This window comes from Lissotriton vulgaris, unplaced genomic scaffold (genome assembly GCF_964263255.1).
Source record: "Lissotriton vulgaris unplaced genomic scaffold, aLisVul1.2 SCAFFOLD_371, whole genome shotgun sequence".
Taxonomy (NCBI): domain Eukaryota; kingdom Metazoa; phylum Chordata; class Amphibia; order Caudata; family Salamandridae; genus Lissotriton; species Lissotriton vulgaris.
Window position 1 is genome coordinate 1,117,362 of NW_028253580.1, and position 18,028 is coordinate 1,135,389.

Genomic DNA, 18,028 nt, shown 5'->3' on the forward strand with positions numbered 1-18,028 from the left:
AGTGTTGGGTAGCTCTTCAGATAGATGAAAGAAGGGGGGACTTAAAGATTAAAAAAACTCAGTCAGACCCCTGGTTTACCTTTATTCTTGGGTCTGGCTGGGTCAATACAATTCTTAAAAAAACTGGTCTTTTTGGATTATAATGGTCCTAAGATCCTAGTAAATGTAAATGTAAATGTATAGGCATTTATATAGCGCACTACTTACCCGTAGGGTCCCAAGGCGCTTTGACCACTGCGAAACCCTTCCTGGCTTCCCTGAGAAATGGTCCCTTAATGGGTATCTCCAGGGTGAGACCAGGCATCCCCGGCGGTCTGGTGGGGCCGTTAGTGAAGATGAGGCAAGCTAATGCCCAGAGTTGCCGAGTGTGATCGCTGATCAGAGTGGGCACCGAGGCGAGAGAATTATCGAGTCCGCTGACCCTGGTCCAGAAACCTGCCGCGCCGGGAATCGAACCCTGGTCCCGGGCCGTCCTCTGCTCTCGGGTCTGCCGCCTCTAACCAGTGAGCCACACTACTTCACCTAGTGCCAACATGTTTCAGTCCAAAGGGGCCATAAAGGTCCAGGACTTTCTTCAGGGCTAGAGATGAACCCCCCTCTATGTGTAGGAAATTAAAGGATGGAAGGTCCCTATTCTATTCGTGTGGCGAAGGTAGAGTAGCTTCTCCTCGTGTATGTTAAAAATGTCTCTGTGTTGCCAGGCTCCGTCCAATTTATGGGGGCTTTGTGCTTCTCAAAGGACCGAGAAATGCGGTATTGTGGTCTCAGTTCGAGATCTCAACCGTCATCTACACCTATTGCGGTCTCGGTCCCCGGCTCTGCCTTTATGGCCCCTTTGGACTGAAACTTGTTGGCACTAGGGTCTTAGGACCATTATAATCCAAAAAGACCAGTTTTTTAGAATTTTATTGACCCAGCCAGACCCAAGAATAAAGGGAAACCAGGGGTCTGACTGAGGTTTTTTATCTTTAAGTCCCCCTTCTTTCATCTATCTGAAGAGCTACCCAACACTGTGGTTTAGGGGTCGGGGTGACCCGATGATGAAGCATGACACCACTGGGGTGTGCGAGAGTAATTAAAAAGAATTTGCTTCTTTTTCCCACCAAACACACGGACACTAGCATTGGCCCTCATACCTTAAGTGGGTAAGTGTGCAATCCTCACTACCACCTATAGTCTTCTTCATATTACACACTACTGGACAGTCTGTCCTGATATAGTGTTATTGGAGTATTTTTTGTGGAGTATATTCCCCAGGGAGGACATACTCCGGTTATTTTCCTCTCCAAACCCCCCGACCACTGGAAAGTGCACTAGTGGCCTTTTGTGTTAACAATCCCAATCATCACCATTTTTGCAAGAATACTTGAAGAAATGTCTCTCGATATCAGTATATTTAACACAAAAATATGTGCATATATGACCTTGTAATGGCATTCAGAAACTGGAACTTACACTATTGAAAGCCGCCCCTGGCGGAAGGAAACAAGTGTTTTAGGCAAAACTCGACTAATCTTAAGAAAATATTGTTGATTATACCTGCAAGACAAAATAGCACCTGCACCACCATCAAAACGAATCCGAGGTAAAGCATGGGGCGTTTTTCTTTTTAAAACATTTAGAGAAAGTGTTGAAACCCAGAGCACATAAGAGGATCTGTAAAGCAGAATTGTATAAATTCAACACACCGTGATCAAACCATTCCAGTGCTACATGACATCATTTGGAAATAATTTTTTTTAAAAATTGGTCTATTCATTATAATATGTCTGGAAGAGATGACTGATCCATTTTCTCGTAGTGTTCTTATTCAGAGTTTAAAAACCGTTCTGGATCATAACAAGGGACCGGTAAAGTCATTTAAGGGTCGGCAATATCGAAAGTCTATGAACGCCAGAAATCCTTGATACTTCCGGGCCCTGAGGCACATCTCTACCAGAAGGGCCGAAATGCACCTTTATTCCACTGGGCATTTACCCGGTGGGCTGAAGTCATTTTAGATTCATTGCTTCCGAAGACTAACTACAACAGGCAGAGAGGGCTGAGAGAGAGAAAAGGAGAGAGTTATAGAGATAGGTGCAGGGATGGAGAGAAATAGGAGGTCAGAGAGAGAGAGGGAGGTGAGCATGGATGGATGGCTGAAGAGAGAGATGGAGCAAGGAGAGTAAGGGAGCGGGCTGGCTAGAACATTTTTGCCAAGGCTGCATTTGAATCCCTAGCCTGGCCCCGTTTACCAGCGGCTGCACCGAAGGTGGCTTCTGATATGCCCAACAGGAGGCCCAAGTCCAAAAACCCAGATATCTTTTTGGGACAGCACTTGAGTGAGCATAGAAAAAATTCCTTTGCCAAACATGCTTTGATTGTTCATAATTTTCCATATTTGACTGCTGACATCATGTTGAGATATTTAACCAGGGGCAAAGAAGTGACGTCATAGTAGTGACAAAAATGGGGTGCAGGACATGATCTAAACCAATTTCTTATAGTCATCTATCAAGTGCAGAAGCCTTCAAAGGACTTTTAGAGAAATGAGGCGTCATCAGTGGAATCGTTCTCCTCAACAATTGTGTAAATTACTGTTTATCCCAGCTGCCCCTCAAGCATAGTGGCACTTTTACAGCATAAAGAACACACGGAAGAAGACAGGTTTATGTTCTTGTCCAGCAAAGCCCATTTAATCTTTGATAGCAAATAGTTTTCCAAAAGGCAATAAACAGTCATGCAGTCACACCCACAGGTGAGAGAGCAGCAAGGGATCCATATTGCATATGGAAAAGTGTGACCAGTATGTGCTTCGCAAGTGTGCATCACGACCACACAATATTGCATAGGTCTTATAGCTGACACGCCGCATCTAGCACTACAGAGAAGTGAAGACTGTAATGGCATTATTTCCCAGAATTCACAGCAAGCCATTCAGAAACCAGAGCATGTTAAGAAGCAGCAAGGCAGTACTTTAACAAGTAAAATAAACAGAGCATTCCTCTTTTCACACCAGGCGTAGAGGTGTGTGTGTGTATAATATATATATATATATATATGTTATGGGTATGTAGGCTACTTATAAATTGCAAACCGAGCCGCAGAGCACTGTACAGGGTGTGGGCTAAAGACATAGGCTATCCAGTCACACACACACACACACACACACACATCAATGGTGCAAAATGAGTGGTCCACACACTGAGCTGTCAGATCAGATCAGAGATCAGTCAGGCACTGCTTGATTGCCCAATAGACCAGTCCAACCCCAGGGATACCAACATATTAACTTTGACAACACCTGCATAATTTGTTGCATTAATGCGCTCTTTTTTGTGTTCTGCATTCCACCTTTATTCTTTCTCCACCACCCTCTCCCAATTGCTTCAAGCAGGCATTTACATCATAATGCATGATCGTGCCTACAGAATGACATGACCGGGCTTTTATGAAACTCAATTAAGACAATGGAAAAAAGTAAAAACGTGAAAAATGTACTCCCTGTGTGGGTTTTTGTAGCAGGACTGAGGATGAAAATCAAGCTGAACTGAGAGAGCACATGGGAAGATATGGTTCGATTGACTGACTGACTGACTTAGAGACTTATAAAGAAGTCTTATGCCGAGGCGTCTTGGCGCTGGGTGAATGTGATGCAGACAGCAACAGATATTAAGGCCTTGAGAAGAGCCAGGTCTTAATCCTTTTTCTAAAAACTGCCCTATTGGATTCTAAACTAATTTTCACAGGGAGGGAGTTCCATAAGATGGACGCTTGGTAGGAGAAACCTGTTCCTCCCCATCTAACTCTTTTTGTTTTAGGGACACAGACCAATCCTGTATTGGCTGACCTGAGAGAGCGTAGGGGCTGGTATACAGAGAACAAAGTTTGAATGTCCCCAGCCCCTCCTCCATATATAGCCTTTTGCAATGGGCATAGGGCTTTAAAGTTCACTCTCTGATGGACTTGGAGCCAATGTATCTCCTTAATCACCGCTGATGTTGGGTGATATTTGGGTAGGCCAAGTAGGACCCGAGCAGCTGCATTCTGGAGTGATTGAAGTTTTTGGCATGTCCCTTGCCAACTCCTAAGTATAGGGCGTTTCAATAAATCGATTCTTGACAGAACCAGGCTCAGACCACTGTTTTTCGAAGTGACAGAGATATGAAGGGCATAATTTTCCGTAAAATTTTTAAGGTGAAAAAGCATGATGAGGAAACTGGATTTATGTGTGATGCAAGTTTAAGGTCCTTGTCAAACACAAATCCCAAGATCCTAACCTTAGGCAAAAGTAAAAAGTATTGAAACACAAGCTTCAACTGATAGATGGGTACCAAGGCTTCATCCAGAGTGGGCTCCATGTGGTCGCACACATTGCTTTAGTGTTGAATAAAAAGTTCCAGGTTGTTGAAGAAAACTCAACTACTGACACCAAATCGATGGTCACTGGATGCTTAGGACGGCTTCTACAGCTCTAACTCCAGATGAAATGACTGACAGGCAAAAGCTGATCAGGTCTTATAGCTCTGACCTGACCTCATGCTGAAAGAAGCCAGGGATACAGAATATTTTCTAGACCGATGGCGGTACTTCACCCATTCATATGAAGGTTTTCAGAAATGATCTACGTTTTTCAGCAGTAAGGTTTTATCCCACAGAGGAGGCGGTGCTGGCAGTCACATAAGGAGATCCACAATTCCCAAGTTGATGACTTTGATTCCTACAGGTTAGCCCTCTACCATCATACAAATACCTCTTTATAGTCTTTGTCACAGCCAAGTATGGGGTTGACTGTAAATAAGCTATTTCAGCAGGAAGTAGGCTAAGCAGAAGGTCTAAGGGTTATGTTGTGGAATAGACTTCTCCGGCATCTGTATTTATGTTCAGTCATACAGGGACCCAGACACAAGAGTGAACAAGTCTTATTTTCTTCCTGCTTCAGGTATCAGAAAAGACTTCAAGAGGCAAACTGCTACAAAGTTGCTGAGTTCCAGCTATGAACTCTACAGGCAACCTTATGTTTCCTGTAAGAGCAGGCCCTTACACTGTGCCATAACCAACATAGGACTGACCACATCTGTTTTTTTTGTATGGTATTCTCAGATTACACTTAAGGGCGGGAAACACGTCGGACTTTGCTTACATCAGGACCAGTGGGTGACCACTAAGGTGTTTGGTGCCTGTAAGCACAGTCCCCCAGAACCATCTCACCAAGTTCCTGTCCGCATTTACAGGAGCATGATGTGGATGAGAAGCCTGGTGACTGTGAATGGTAATCTCCTGTAACCCCAATGTAGCTCCCATGAGATATCTGCTATGCAACATGTGTGTACTTTGTAATGATGATTTGTAGTAACCTAAACGTGTTTTTTGCCTCACACATTGTGGGGCAACAACTGAGAAAAAAGTAAAAGATGTTCACTAACCACGGTTTAATATAACACTTTTTGTGTCCCTGATAGGTCTTTATATGCAGAGAAAAAGTTTTATTTTGGGGTGGGGGAGGTCCCAATCGGTAAATGTATCTCTGCACCCACTTGTTTGATATGGCTAACAGGAAGAAATCCTTTTAGGTACACACTTTCCCCAAACAACCATACATTGATTTTACTATAAAGTGACATCATTAAAATTTGATGGTTTGCTTTCAGGCCCTTAAATCTCACAGGATAACTCCACTGTTTTCCAAGATGATACAGGGTTTTGATTGTTAGTAAGAGCCGTACTTTTGTCTCCTTCCCCAGTCACTTAATAAAAGAACCTAGTTTTGTGTCCAAGCTTGCAAGGCCCCTACCATCTGGTCAAGGAGCCAGAGAGCATTGCTTGCCCCAGATAAAACAATAGGCAAGCTTTCAAGCTACTTAGCATCAGAAGGCCTCATTGAAGTTACTCTCATGCAATCGGTTTGGTAAACTAGGAAGCACACTGCATTAAAGTAACATAACACAGGTTATAAAAATGAATTAGAAACAAAATCTGACCAATTAATCTTTAGATGCAATAGTTTAACCACTTTAAACAAGCCTTTCAATTGTTTTAAAGGTAAGTCAAAGACACAATAGATAAAAGGGACAATATACCATGTTAAGGAGTTGAAGGAATCTCTGCCCCGGTGTTGACAGAAACCAGCACAATGGCAGAATAAAAGTTAACGAACATTGCTCTCTGATGCACTTTAAAAGTCACAAATGACTGTGATGAACCCGCCATCCATCATACTCTGAGCTTTTTCTAAGTATGTGCTTGTTTAATAATTAAAAAACAAGGCCCTCGTAAGCATCCACATAATCCTAACACATGTATGGTCCATCTCCTTTTTTCGTATTGTGTAAATGATAGAGGGGTATATAATTTTAACACAAGCACATGAAGAATGAGGCAGGCTATGGGTAACAGGCATTAGCAGAGATGAACATCAAAAAGATTGTGGGGCTAAAGTAGGTGGGTTGAATTCCCAACTAGGCCACCTTTAAACAAGTACACAATTTAAACATGAATTGCACAGCAGAAGGGACGCACACATATGGAACATGGCACTTTGTGGACAAAGCTCTGGAGGATACTTGGAGAAACTACCGGCATTGTCAAGAAGAACCTGGGTTGGTGCTTGATCATTGCCGTTGCAGCATTTGAGCAAAGAGTTTGTTATTCAACAAGCAGATATAGAGGAATACACATATGTTCAAGGTTTCAATTTATCTATTCAATGCTCATGTTAACCACATACACATTCAGGGACGGCTTTAGCGCTGTTGGCGCTTGCTGCAACAATCGTTTTTGCCCCCCCTCGGTACCCTATGACGACCTCCTCGTATACCCTCACTACTACCACCTGGTAAAAGTGTCTCCCATCTCTCCATAGCCCCACTATGACATACATTTAATTTGTTTTAAAGAGCTGGTAAGGACTGGCTTTACTAATCCAATAAACTATCCACATAAAATACAAATCTGCTCTTCGCTGCAGGCATATTAACCCTCTGTGCTATTTTATGGCGAGCCAAAACTGACAGACAAAGTTCTGATCTCTCTCTCATTAATCACAAGTTATCTTGACATTTTTAATGCTGCCTGAAAGCTTAACGCACAAGGAACTCTGCATCAGGTGCTTTTAAATCTTAAGTTATTCCTAAACACAGTGCCCCCCCCAACCCCTCCAGATAAGCGCCAACGCTGCTGAACTGGTCGCACTCCCCTAATGCCAGCCCTGTACACATTAATCATAGAGGCTGCAGTATCTAAAGTGGATCCATTTCACAATAAATTTGCTTTAATGGTTATCCCAATTGGCAGTATGAGCTTTTAAGTTTGAACTGCAGAGGGATGACATTTCTGGGAAAAGGGTAGTTAAGGGCAAAGACAGCATTATGCCTTGCGAAGGATTGCAGTTTGTCCTCAATCCATCTGCTCCATTTATTCACTCATCTGTAGTCCTACTATTGCTGCCATCATTTGTTTATCTTGGTTAGTACTTATGATGCTAAGTTCCCCTTTATTGTTTCATGGAGCGAGCGCTCACTTTAGACATCCTCTCCTTTATCAGGTCCAGGTTTGGTGCGGTCCTATTCTTTGAATTCCTGAGCAAATGGTCCATTCTGGGCACTCTTCACTACTACCCAGCATTTGCAGATAGGTGTGCCATTTAAGAACAACATCCATACTATTTGCTGTCAGGCCTGGCCCTCTCTGCAGGGTCACCCCCAAACATTTGCCTTCACTCCTCCGGTTTTATGAACCCTTTTCGTTGGCTTTTAGGACTCTGTCACTTTCCAGTGCTAAAGTGCTTGTGTTCTCTTCTTTTAATGTGGTAGAACTGGCTTGCACCCAATTGAAACATTTAATTTAGTTATATGTCCTTTGTAAAGTGGTACTACATGTACTCTGGGCCTGTAAATTAAATGCTACTAGTGGGCCGGCAGGATGTAATGTGTCACCCACTTAAGTAGTCCTTTAAGCCATGTATCAGGCCTGCCATTGAAGCCTGTGTGAAGGTTTAAACTGCCATTTCGATGTGACAAAATCAATCTTTTACCAGGTTTAACCTTCCTTTTTAATACATAAAGTGTACCCCTATGGTAGGCTCTAAATAGCCATACAGCAGGGTGCAGAGCATTTAAAAAGTAGGACATGTGTTTAAGTTTTACATGTCCTGATAGTGAAAAACTCTTACATTTGTTTTCACTACGTTATGGCCCAAATCTCCCATTGGGTTATTACATTTAATATTTGACAACTTTTGATTGGGAGCAGGTAAGAAGGTCATGTTTAGACTCAACTGAATTTTCATTTAAACCCCTCTTTAATGGTAATGTCAGATTTTAATTCACAATTTCTTAAATGTCCCATTTAGAAAGTTGGCCCTTTCCTGTCCTAACCATTTGGTGCCTACAGTCTGTCTCGTGGGCCGCTTGACTAGGTGTAGCTGGCAGTTGGTCTTTGTGTATTCCTCCCAGACAGTGTCAAAAAGGAGGGCCGAGTGTTGGCAGGAGGAGCAATCCTGACAAGACGGGTGGGCACAGAGCTGCCATCTATCACACTTACCTTTCAAAGGAGTTGCCTCAGCACACCCACAAAGAACTTAATTCTAGTGGTTTCTCACCCCAGACATCTTGGAGCCAGGACCGGGAGAAAAGAAATTCCAAAAACATTTGTGGGGGGAAACTCCAGAAGCTTCTTCTTCAAAGCTGGCACCAGGTATAAAAATAGGACCCTCAGACCCACTCTTCAGTATACACCTGGTTCTGTGGATACTACACAAGAAGGACAGCCCTACTACCAAAGGACTGAACTGCTGTCTGAGAAGAAAGACTGGGCCTGCTCCCTTCATCACAGACAGAGTGTCTCCAGGGATCAGGTGGCTGACCTCCTGTTCTGGGTCACAGAGACAAAACAAACTCCAGTGGCCTCCCTTCAACTGCCCAGCTGACCTGCTGCAATTGACTTGCCTTGCCATGCAAATGGACCTGCCTAAACCCTGCTGGCCCCTGCTAAAGTGAGTCCCTGATCCCCAACAGGTGGCTCCCTAGTACCTGAACCCTTGGCTGGAATCAGAGTGCACTCCTTTGAAGAAAAGGGAGTAATATTGAATTCATGGTATCTGAGCGACTGGGCCAGTTAGGGCAGAGATCTTGATGCCTATGACAACCGCAAACACAAAGCTCCAATAAACCGGACTCTTCATGCAACAATGACCGCCAGCTACGACCAGCAAAGAGAGATCTGCACTTCACACTATATGACGACAGCACACAGTGACCAACAACGCGAAGCTCTAGCAATACCCGTCCACAATGCCAGACAGGAACTTCACGCTACAGCAATGGCCAGACACGTCAAGCCTGATATTTGCGCTACAAAAACGACCATCCACTATGCTCTCCTATCGGCCTCCTCCACCACAAACTGGACTCTTCACACCAGACTTTGAGAAGGTAACTTTTTCAGGACTAACCTGGTCCCTGTACCCAGCCCATGCTCCATCACAGTCTGCCTGAACTTGTGACTTTCCCCCGGTCTAGCACAATCAGATATCAAGAGAATCATGTTGTACTGTTAGGCGCTATACTTGTTTTTAATTTAATAATATTTGCCTTTAAGTTAAATATACACAATAGGAGTGGGAGAGGATGTATCTTCTAGCACAGCCTCCTATACTAAACAAGAATTCACAATGGATGCTTAAATCGGTGAAGTTAAATCTACATGACCCTATTCAATATTTATTATCAAGTGGAGGTAGCCAAAAGATATTGGAGAAAACGCCTCACTCAAAACTTAGCGTGGCATGATTCATCATAGGTGTCCTCACCACACCAGATTAGGTGAATACCACACCGGCGGACTCAACCAAATTGTGAGATCTCATATAATTATTGTTCTGGACATAAGCAAGAATCCAGTCATAAAAAAATCCAAAGGTAAACCCAAGGCTTCCTTTTAGTAGCAATTACCCTTGATATGGTTAAAAGAAAGTCATAAGTGGATTCCAGCTGAGGTAGAATTATTAATCCGCGTGATAGTAAATTTTAAATAGGGTTATGTAGATTTGACTCCCCACATACGAGCAGTTCTCGTTAATTCATGCCTGCAAGTTACGCATGACTGCTTTTTGTGCCAAGTTACCAAAAGGTTAAGCAAAGGTTAATTTAGTGACCTTCATAAATGTGCAAAGGTCCGCGTCCGCGCAGCGGACGCGTGCAGCGGGCGCGCCGGAAGCGCGCCGAAGTTGAGCCAAAGTCCAGCCCGTCTGCGCCCGTCCGCGACAGGACGGGGCGCGGGGCCAAGGACCCTGGTCTCTCTTCATCTTCTACGCTACGCTATGCGTGTGATGAGCTGCTTGCTCTCTGTCCTAATATCCCTCTGACCTGCGCACATTCAATGGAGCCGCTACTCCTACACGACTGTCCCCTATGCTCATTTAAGCCCCCCAATCCAGTTAGGATAGCTTACGTAAACAAGCATGTTAAGGCAGGTCTGATTAACTGCCGCTCTTTCGGTAAACATACTAATCAAATCTATCATTTACTCGAGGACGAGGATTATGATATGATCTTCTTTACCGAAACGTGGTTGGGTGAACTTTCTGACCCTGATGTGATAGAGGCCATCCCCCCTGGTTACTCCCTTGTAAGATTGGACAGGAAGGATGGCAGGGGAGGGGGTATTGCGATTGCTACTAAAACCTCTATGCAATGCACCCTACTGCCTCTGAGCATTGACCACTGTGAGGCCGGTGTTTTTACAATAAGCATAGGACCTCAAACCTCCCTTTCTGGCATCTTAGTATACAGACCTCCGGGCAGGATGTATGATTTTACTGCTAATCTGTTGGAGGCTGCCGCTCACCTTGCAATTAGGAAAAAGAGTGTACTTGTGCTGGGCGATAGGAATGCCCACTTTGATGATCCTTTGGATAGGGAGGCCAGTGACATTAGGTCCCAACTCCACTCCTTACAGCTTGATCTTATAAATCAGGACCCCACTCACAGACTTGGGCACCTCCTGGATCCCATCTTTGGAGATCACTGTAGAGTACAATCTTCCTTCCCGATTCCGGTCCCTTGGTCCGATCATTTCATCATTCCATTTCGTATTCAGTCATCCGAGGCTGATGCGAAGAAAGACTCTGAGCTGCGCTACCCGCGGCGGAAATGGAAATCCTTCTCTCAGACCACCTTTAATGAACTTCTTACAATAGGAGGCCCGATCGGAGGCACGGACTGTGAAACTGCGTATAGTCACCTTCAAACACGCATTTTAGGAGCCCTCGATAGAACTGCTCCCATTCGTCTTGGGAGTAACTCCAAAATTACGAAGAAAACTACTTCTTGGTATACGCCTGAACTTCAAACGCTCAAATCTGCCTGTAAAAAGCTGGAACGCGAATGGCGCGTTAATTTCTGCCCAAAGATCAAGGAACAATATAAAAAAACTCAAAGGGAGTATTATAAAAAAATTCGTAACTCCAAAGCAGCCCATTACAAAAATCGGATTGATGAAGCAGAGAACTCTTCTAAGGAACTTTTCAAAATCTTTAAGGAGATTTCTGTACTCTCGAATGAGAATAGCCCCTCCAGCGACTCAGTGGAAATCTGCAACAAGATTGCGAGATATTTTTCTGGAAAGATCTCGGATATCTATGCGAATTTCTCTGGAAACCTGGCCGTCAGCCATGATCTCAGGGCAGACATAGAGGTCAGTCCTACGGAGTCAGGCTTATACTGCTTCATGGTTCCGCCTCCTGAGGTACTGGTAGAAGTATGTAAAAGTGTCAAATCAGGCTCTCCCCGAGATCCGGTCCCTCCTAAAGTTCTGACTGCTAGTTTAGAAATATTGGAGCCATATTTTCGACACATTATCCAACTATCGTTTTCCTTGGCCTCTATTCCGAGTGACTGGAAGCAGGCGATAGTGCTGCCAATAAAAAAGAAACCCAATGTTAGCCAGGACCTTTTAGAGAACCTAAGGCCGATTTCCCTCCTACCTTTTCTTGCTAAAGTGACCGAAAAAATAGTCAATACTCAGCTTATTGATTACTTAGAAGCTAATAAGGCACTGCATAGCTCCCAATCTGGCTTTCGGAAGAATTATTCTACCGAGACTGCCCTCTTGCGAGCGACCGAAACTTTGCGGATTGGAGCGGATGAAGGTCACACAATGGCTCTCATTATGCTGGACCTCAGCGCTGCGTTCGACACTGTGGCTCATTCCATCTTGGTACAGTGTCTGAGCAGTGCTGGGGTCACCAAGGCGGCATTGGGCTGGCTTGAAGCCTTCCTATCTGAACGCAGCTTTCAGGTGCAGAGAGGCATGTGTCTTTCTGACAGCATAGCCTTAGAACAGGGGGTGCCTCAGGGCTCTGCCCTGAGCCCCACCCTGTTCAACCTGTACATGGCTCCCCTGGCAGACGTGGTTCAATCATACGGCATAGAACTAGTATCCTATGCCGATGATACTCAGCTGCTCATCTCCCTATCACAGACACCCACATTAGCAGCGGCCAATTTTAAAGCATGTATGCAGGAGCTTTCAGGCTGGATGAACCAACACTGCCTGAAGCTCAACGGTTCGAAAACTGAGGTAATAGTGATAGGGGGAAAGTATACCAGTTGGACTCAGGACTGGTGGCCTTCATGCCTTGGCCCTACTCCCATCCCTGGCAAGGAAGCAAAAAATCTGGGGGTTTGGGTGGATCCCAGACTCTCTTTTGAGAACCATGTCAACAAAGTAGCAGGGAAATGCTTTGGGATAATGAAGACCTTAAATCGCACGCTGGACCTTCTGCCCTTGGAGGCCAGGCGTACTATGACCCAAGCGCTAGTCACCTCCCGCATAGATTATGCGAACGTACTGCTACTAGGAACAACTGAGAAAAACTTAAGGCGACTCCAGGTGTTGCAGAACACGGCAGCACGATTAGTTCTCAGACTTCCTAAAAGAACGGCATCTAAACCCACTCTACTGGCCCTTCACTGGCTTCCTATTAGGAAAAGAATCCTATTTAAAGCTCTGCTTATCTGTTATAGGATAATCTCTCAGAAAGCCCCTGACTATCTGAAGGACCTAGCCATCCCTTATATGCCCAATAGAGCACTCCGCTCCTTGGGCGTGGGTCTTTTGAAAGTACCTCGTATAAAGAGGGCCAGAATGGGTGGACGCTCCTTCCGAGTGTTAGCAGCCAATCAATGGAATGCCCTTCCCATAGCAATCAGACTGGCCAGGACCGAAACTATTTTCAGGAAGCTGTTAAAAACACATTTGTTCACTCTGTAGATCTGTCTCTGCCGCTCTTTGTCTCCATCTCCTCAGCGCGGGGACACGCCGGGACGGCGTCACCAAGCGCTTTATAAGCCCCTTTATTATTTATTATTATTTTCATGGTTCACCCTGACAAGGACTGTGGTTGTTGCTTGAGTAGGGTTCCACTCTCCGGAACCAATAACTCAATGTCAAACGTAGTATTTAATTGTTATCATGCAGCAGACATAGTGTCAGAGGAACTTCCTGAAGCAGGTACAGAGCTCACGTTGTTTGCAACTGAGGTCGCAAATCAAGTTTGACACCATAGTTGATATTGGAAATAATTTGTGTATGTATATGGTATTTCTAACCTAGCCAAAAGGCAGGGGAGCACTACACGGGGTCAAAGACAAGCAGATCGTCAATGAGTATTAGGAGAGGTCGCTGGATTGTGGGCATAACCCTAACATAACAGCAATGGATCATCTATATTCAACCGAAAGCTTCATATCATTTGAAGAGATGAATAGACTCTTGGGAAGGTGGACCAAAAAGCTACAATTCGATTATATGTTGCTAATAATAAGCTAATATACAGAGAGTACTATTGGACTTCTTATCAACATTTCAGTCAGTCATAAATACTCTGAAAGGACATATTGAAACAAACCCCCATACAATTAATTAGAGGAAAGCCAACTTGACAAGCGCCCCCATTAACATGAAAACACTCAAGGCTTTTGTTACATGCAAGTGTAGATCAGATCAACCTGGTTGTCATTTGCAAAGCCATGAAGAGGGGGCTAAGGCCCTAGAACAGTCCCATGGCAAATAGTTGGCTACAGGAGAAAGAACATTCAAGTACCCTATGCTTGATCCATACAGCTACATCACTTACAATCTCAATGGTATACACTATACATCTCATGCCATTTTGTTGACCAATATTTTGCATATGAACTAGACGTCATACTATTTCATAGAGCTTTGTCTTCTCTTCGCGTGATTTGTGAGAGTAATGGATGCATTATTCGCTCAATGCGTTTTTTCCGTTGTGCTTACAGTCTATGTTGAATCTTTTTTTATCCGTTGCGCTTACAGTCAATACTGACAAATGAGAATACAAATATGACAGCGTGTATGTGCCAACAAAGTGCAGTACCACACCTATCATTGCTCAGTGAAGTGAGGCTGTAGCACGTGAATAGCCCGGTTATGATCTATTGACCTTCCCTTAAATGAGCAATAAACTCGGTATGAGCTCACACGTTCATGTACACGTCAAGTGATACAACTTAACAATCAGGTGTCTTATGGCACTGTCACAATTTAGGCTCAAGGTGTAATCATCCCTTTTAAACATATAATGCATATTTCTGGCCATTACTACATTGAAATCTAGTGCTGTTTTCAATAAACCAATAGCATGAAAAAAGAGAAGACAAGAGTACCTTCTAAGGTAATATGGCTACATAATAAATAAGTGTTTCGCAGAACAGCTATCTGGCATGAAAAGGAGTTTTCGCTTTGATAAATTTTATTAAACAGTTCAACTCGGTATAGTACATGTTACATCCTGTGACCCCCCCTCCCCTTTTGTTATAGTGAAAGAATTGTTGGAGTTGCCATGTTTATATAGCTTACTTACATTCCGGTACTAGTTGTTTATTGCTATGATACATGATCTAAGGATCGGAAACTATGTTATTAGTTGCAATGTTTATTTGTTTTATTTAATTTGGGATTCGGAAAGCCAGTAGTCTGAATAACAGGAAGTGTCCTTGGGTGTAGTGATGACATGTTTCTAAATCCGCAGTTCCACTGTTATTACAGCAAAACTGGTACATCATTAGCAGTGTTTTAAAATCAACATCCAGAAACGTAAAAAGGTAGAACTCATAGTTCAGTAGGTAAATTTTGGTGTGCCCCCTCGCCCCCACCCCAGACACTCCTATGCCCCTTTTGCCAGCCGACATTACATTTTAAACATTGGTGCCTCCCGCAGAGTAGAGTATTTTGAAAAGTATTTTACACTTCAAGAGCATGAAGCAAACTAAATCCATAAGCCTTATAGGGGCAACTTCTCCTACATGTACTAGACTTACCAAACCTACCATTCAAGCTTTTCATTTTTGATGCTTTTCGTGGCTAACCCTACACAAAAAGGCACACCGTAACATAGGCCCTCACCACCAGCCGACTGGACTACAGCAACTCCCTCTACCTTGGAATTGCCGCACACCTTCAACAGATACTTCAGACCATACAGAACGTGGCAGCCAGACTCTTCTTCGGCTTTCCCTGACGAACCAATATCACACTCCAACTCAGGACACTCCAATGGCTCCTCGTACAGAAGAATGCCAATTCAAGATGCGGACCCACGCACACAAGGCTCTACACAACCAAAGACACGCGTATATTAACCACCACCTGAACTTCCACCAACTGTTGAGAAGACTAAGCTCTGTTCCCTTTCACTTGCCTATACTCCCCGCATCTACCGAAGCAGAAATGGAGGACGCTCCTTCTCCCACATTGAAACAAAGACCTAGTACAGCCTCCCTGAGCACCTTCGGACCATCACCTCACTTCTGGAATTCCGAATGACCCTCAAGACCTGGCAGTTCGAATAAGCCTCCGGGACCTGCAAGCACCTGGATATCTTATCAGGTGATTATCCATGGTTTATAAATCCTGATTAGTTGATGCATAATGTGATCAAAGGTGCAAATCAAGAAGTCAGTATACAGTGCAAATACGTGGAGGCCTTGATGAGGCTGTATTACAGTGTTTCGGGCCCCTTCACTTCTCTGGGATTATCAAACAAATTGACAACAACCCCTCCCCCCTGCTTCCTCTATGTGCAGCCAACTGCACTACTGCAGACTAATTACCTGGTGATTTCTATACAAGTAACTGCAATAGTTTAGATCTCTTAAAGTGCATGTATAACAGCGTTGATAAGTTTACTGCACTAGATTTAACTGTTACGAACGTGTTCGTGTGACAAGAACACTACTGTACCAACCCCGGCAGGTCATCTTCATTGAATCACTACCTCCATATTTGTAACCGGGTGTTTGTTCCTCGACCACTGTCTGTTTCTCTTAAATTAATGGTTATTATGCTGGAAGACACAGAGAATGAACGAAAGTAAATTGCATCTATTGTGGGACGTATGGTTCGGATCTTTTGTGGTGCAAATTGCGCTCTCCCCTCCTTTGTGCACGAAGGGGCAGGCTCGAGTGGGATACAATAAGGAAGAGCTCTGACCGAGCAAAAACCACGAATATTTAAGTAGAGATGCACAGCGGGTACCACAGAAAAGAAACGGGGCAACCAGGGCATGTTCGGCAGGAGCATCCCTGTGAACCATGTATTGGACTCCTGTTTACTTTGCACTCTGCTGCTTGTAGTTTGAGCGCGCTCAATTTTACATACAATGCGGGGCTTGAGATACAGGAATGTAATTAAAAACGCCTGATTAGTATCCTCGTAGCTGAAGTAAAACTGCACTAGTTTAACTCTTGTAAAGTGCACGTAGGAAGAGCGTTGATAAGTTACCTAAACTAGATGTAACTGTTGGGAACTCATTCGCGTTATAAGAACACTTAATCAATAAACTGAAAAGCTGCGCTCACGGGAAAGCCGAACTTACCCCCTTGCCGGGTTCCAGTGTCTCCGAGGTGGTGACAGTGCTGCTGGTACAGTTATATCTCATCATTGTCCCGCTCGTGGTTGCCAACTCCTTCTAAAAGTGCTGCTGCTTCAGAGCCCTGGCTTCGGAAGAGCTGCTTTTTTCGTCCTCTGCCTCAAGCGACTTCCTAAGATCCAGTAAGACTCCACCTTTGTACACAGTCCAGCTGTTCCTCACTCCTACACCCTGAGATAAGAAAGCAGCCCGCGCCCTCCAGCCAGCAACAGGTTCCTTCCCCTTCTGCTTTCTCTGATGCGCGAGGACGCGCACCGCAAGAGGACAGGCGTCGCTGAGCGGGCACGAGCACGTCTGTGGACGCTTCGCCTCCAGCTTCGGCACAGCTGCACCTGGATCACCTAACATCAGGGATGTCCTTCGTTGCCGGGCAACGGCGCGTGTACCTGTGGCCTAGGAGTTACCTCCTGGACCTGTTGTACCGCATTTCCGCCATCGGATTCCATTGCCGTGATGCACGCGAGGAGGGCGGGGCTGGTCCACGTGAGGCCCTGTCAGCCTCACCTGGGCCCTGACAGGCGTGCTTCCTGTGTAATTAAGAGCAGGAATGTGAGACGCGGCCTCCATGGCATTAGCAGCTGCTGTGTGCGCACCAGCAAACTGTCAACACGAGCGGGATTACCTGCAGCCACCCAAGCTCAGAGAGATCATTGGCCAAATCATGCACAACGCCCAAGTTTCCTACATGCCCGGAGCAAGGGGCAGGTGTGAATGCAGCAGGCGTCTGTATTGTAGACTGACAGGAGCAGAACACTCCGAGTGCCAAGTTAGACTCAGTAGTTCACCCATTGCATTTTGGTACTCGTAGTCTTGCTAACCGTACAATTCAGGACTGCCAGTATCCGTAGCCTGCAGTGCAGAGTCAAAACTGTGGCTGAATAAGCTAGCCAACATCCGTGAGATGTAATGGCTCTGTAAAAGGAGTATATATGGCCAGTGCAAGGCAGTGTGGAAAAGATGCAGCAGCCATAGCACTTAAGGTTATGCTGGCCCCTTTGCAGTGTCTTGCTGCTCTTGTCGTTGCTCCAAGCATATTTTCAGGAACAAGCAGTTGTAAATAGATGCAACAAAACAGGGTAGTAGTGGAACAATATG

General features: G+C 44.7%; 1 protein-coding gene across 3 annotated transcripts in view; it reads right to left on the reverse strand.

Moving 5' to 3' along the window:
* LOC147660921 (myocardial zonula adherens protein-like) overlaps positions 1-17,176 on the reverse strand; it is a 500,869-nt gene extending 483,693 nt beyond the window's left edge. For all 3 annotated transcript variants that reach the window (XM_086951427.1, XM_086951426.1, XM_086951425.1), the window contains exon 1: positions 16,880-17,176. In XM_086951427.1, the coding sequence (XP_086807553.1) occupies positions 16,880-16,945 (66 nt within the window). In that variant the 5' untranslated portion in view covers positions 16,946-17,176. The remainder of the gene's footprint in view (positions 1-16,879) is intronic.
* Positions 17,177-18,028: the final 852 nt, after the last annotated feature.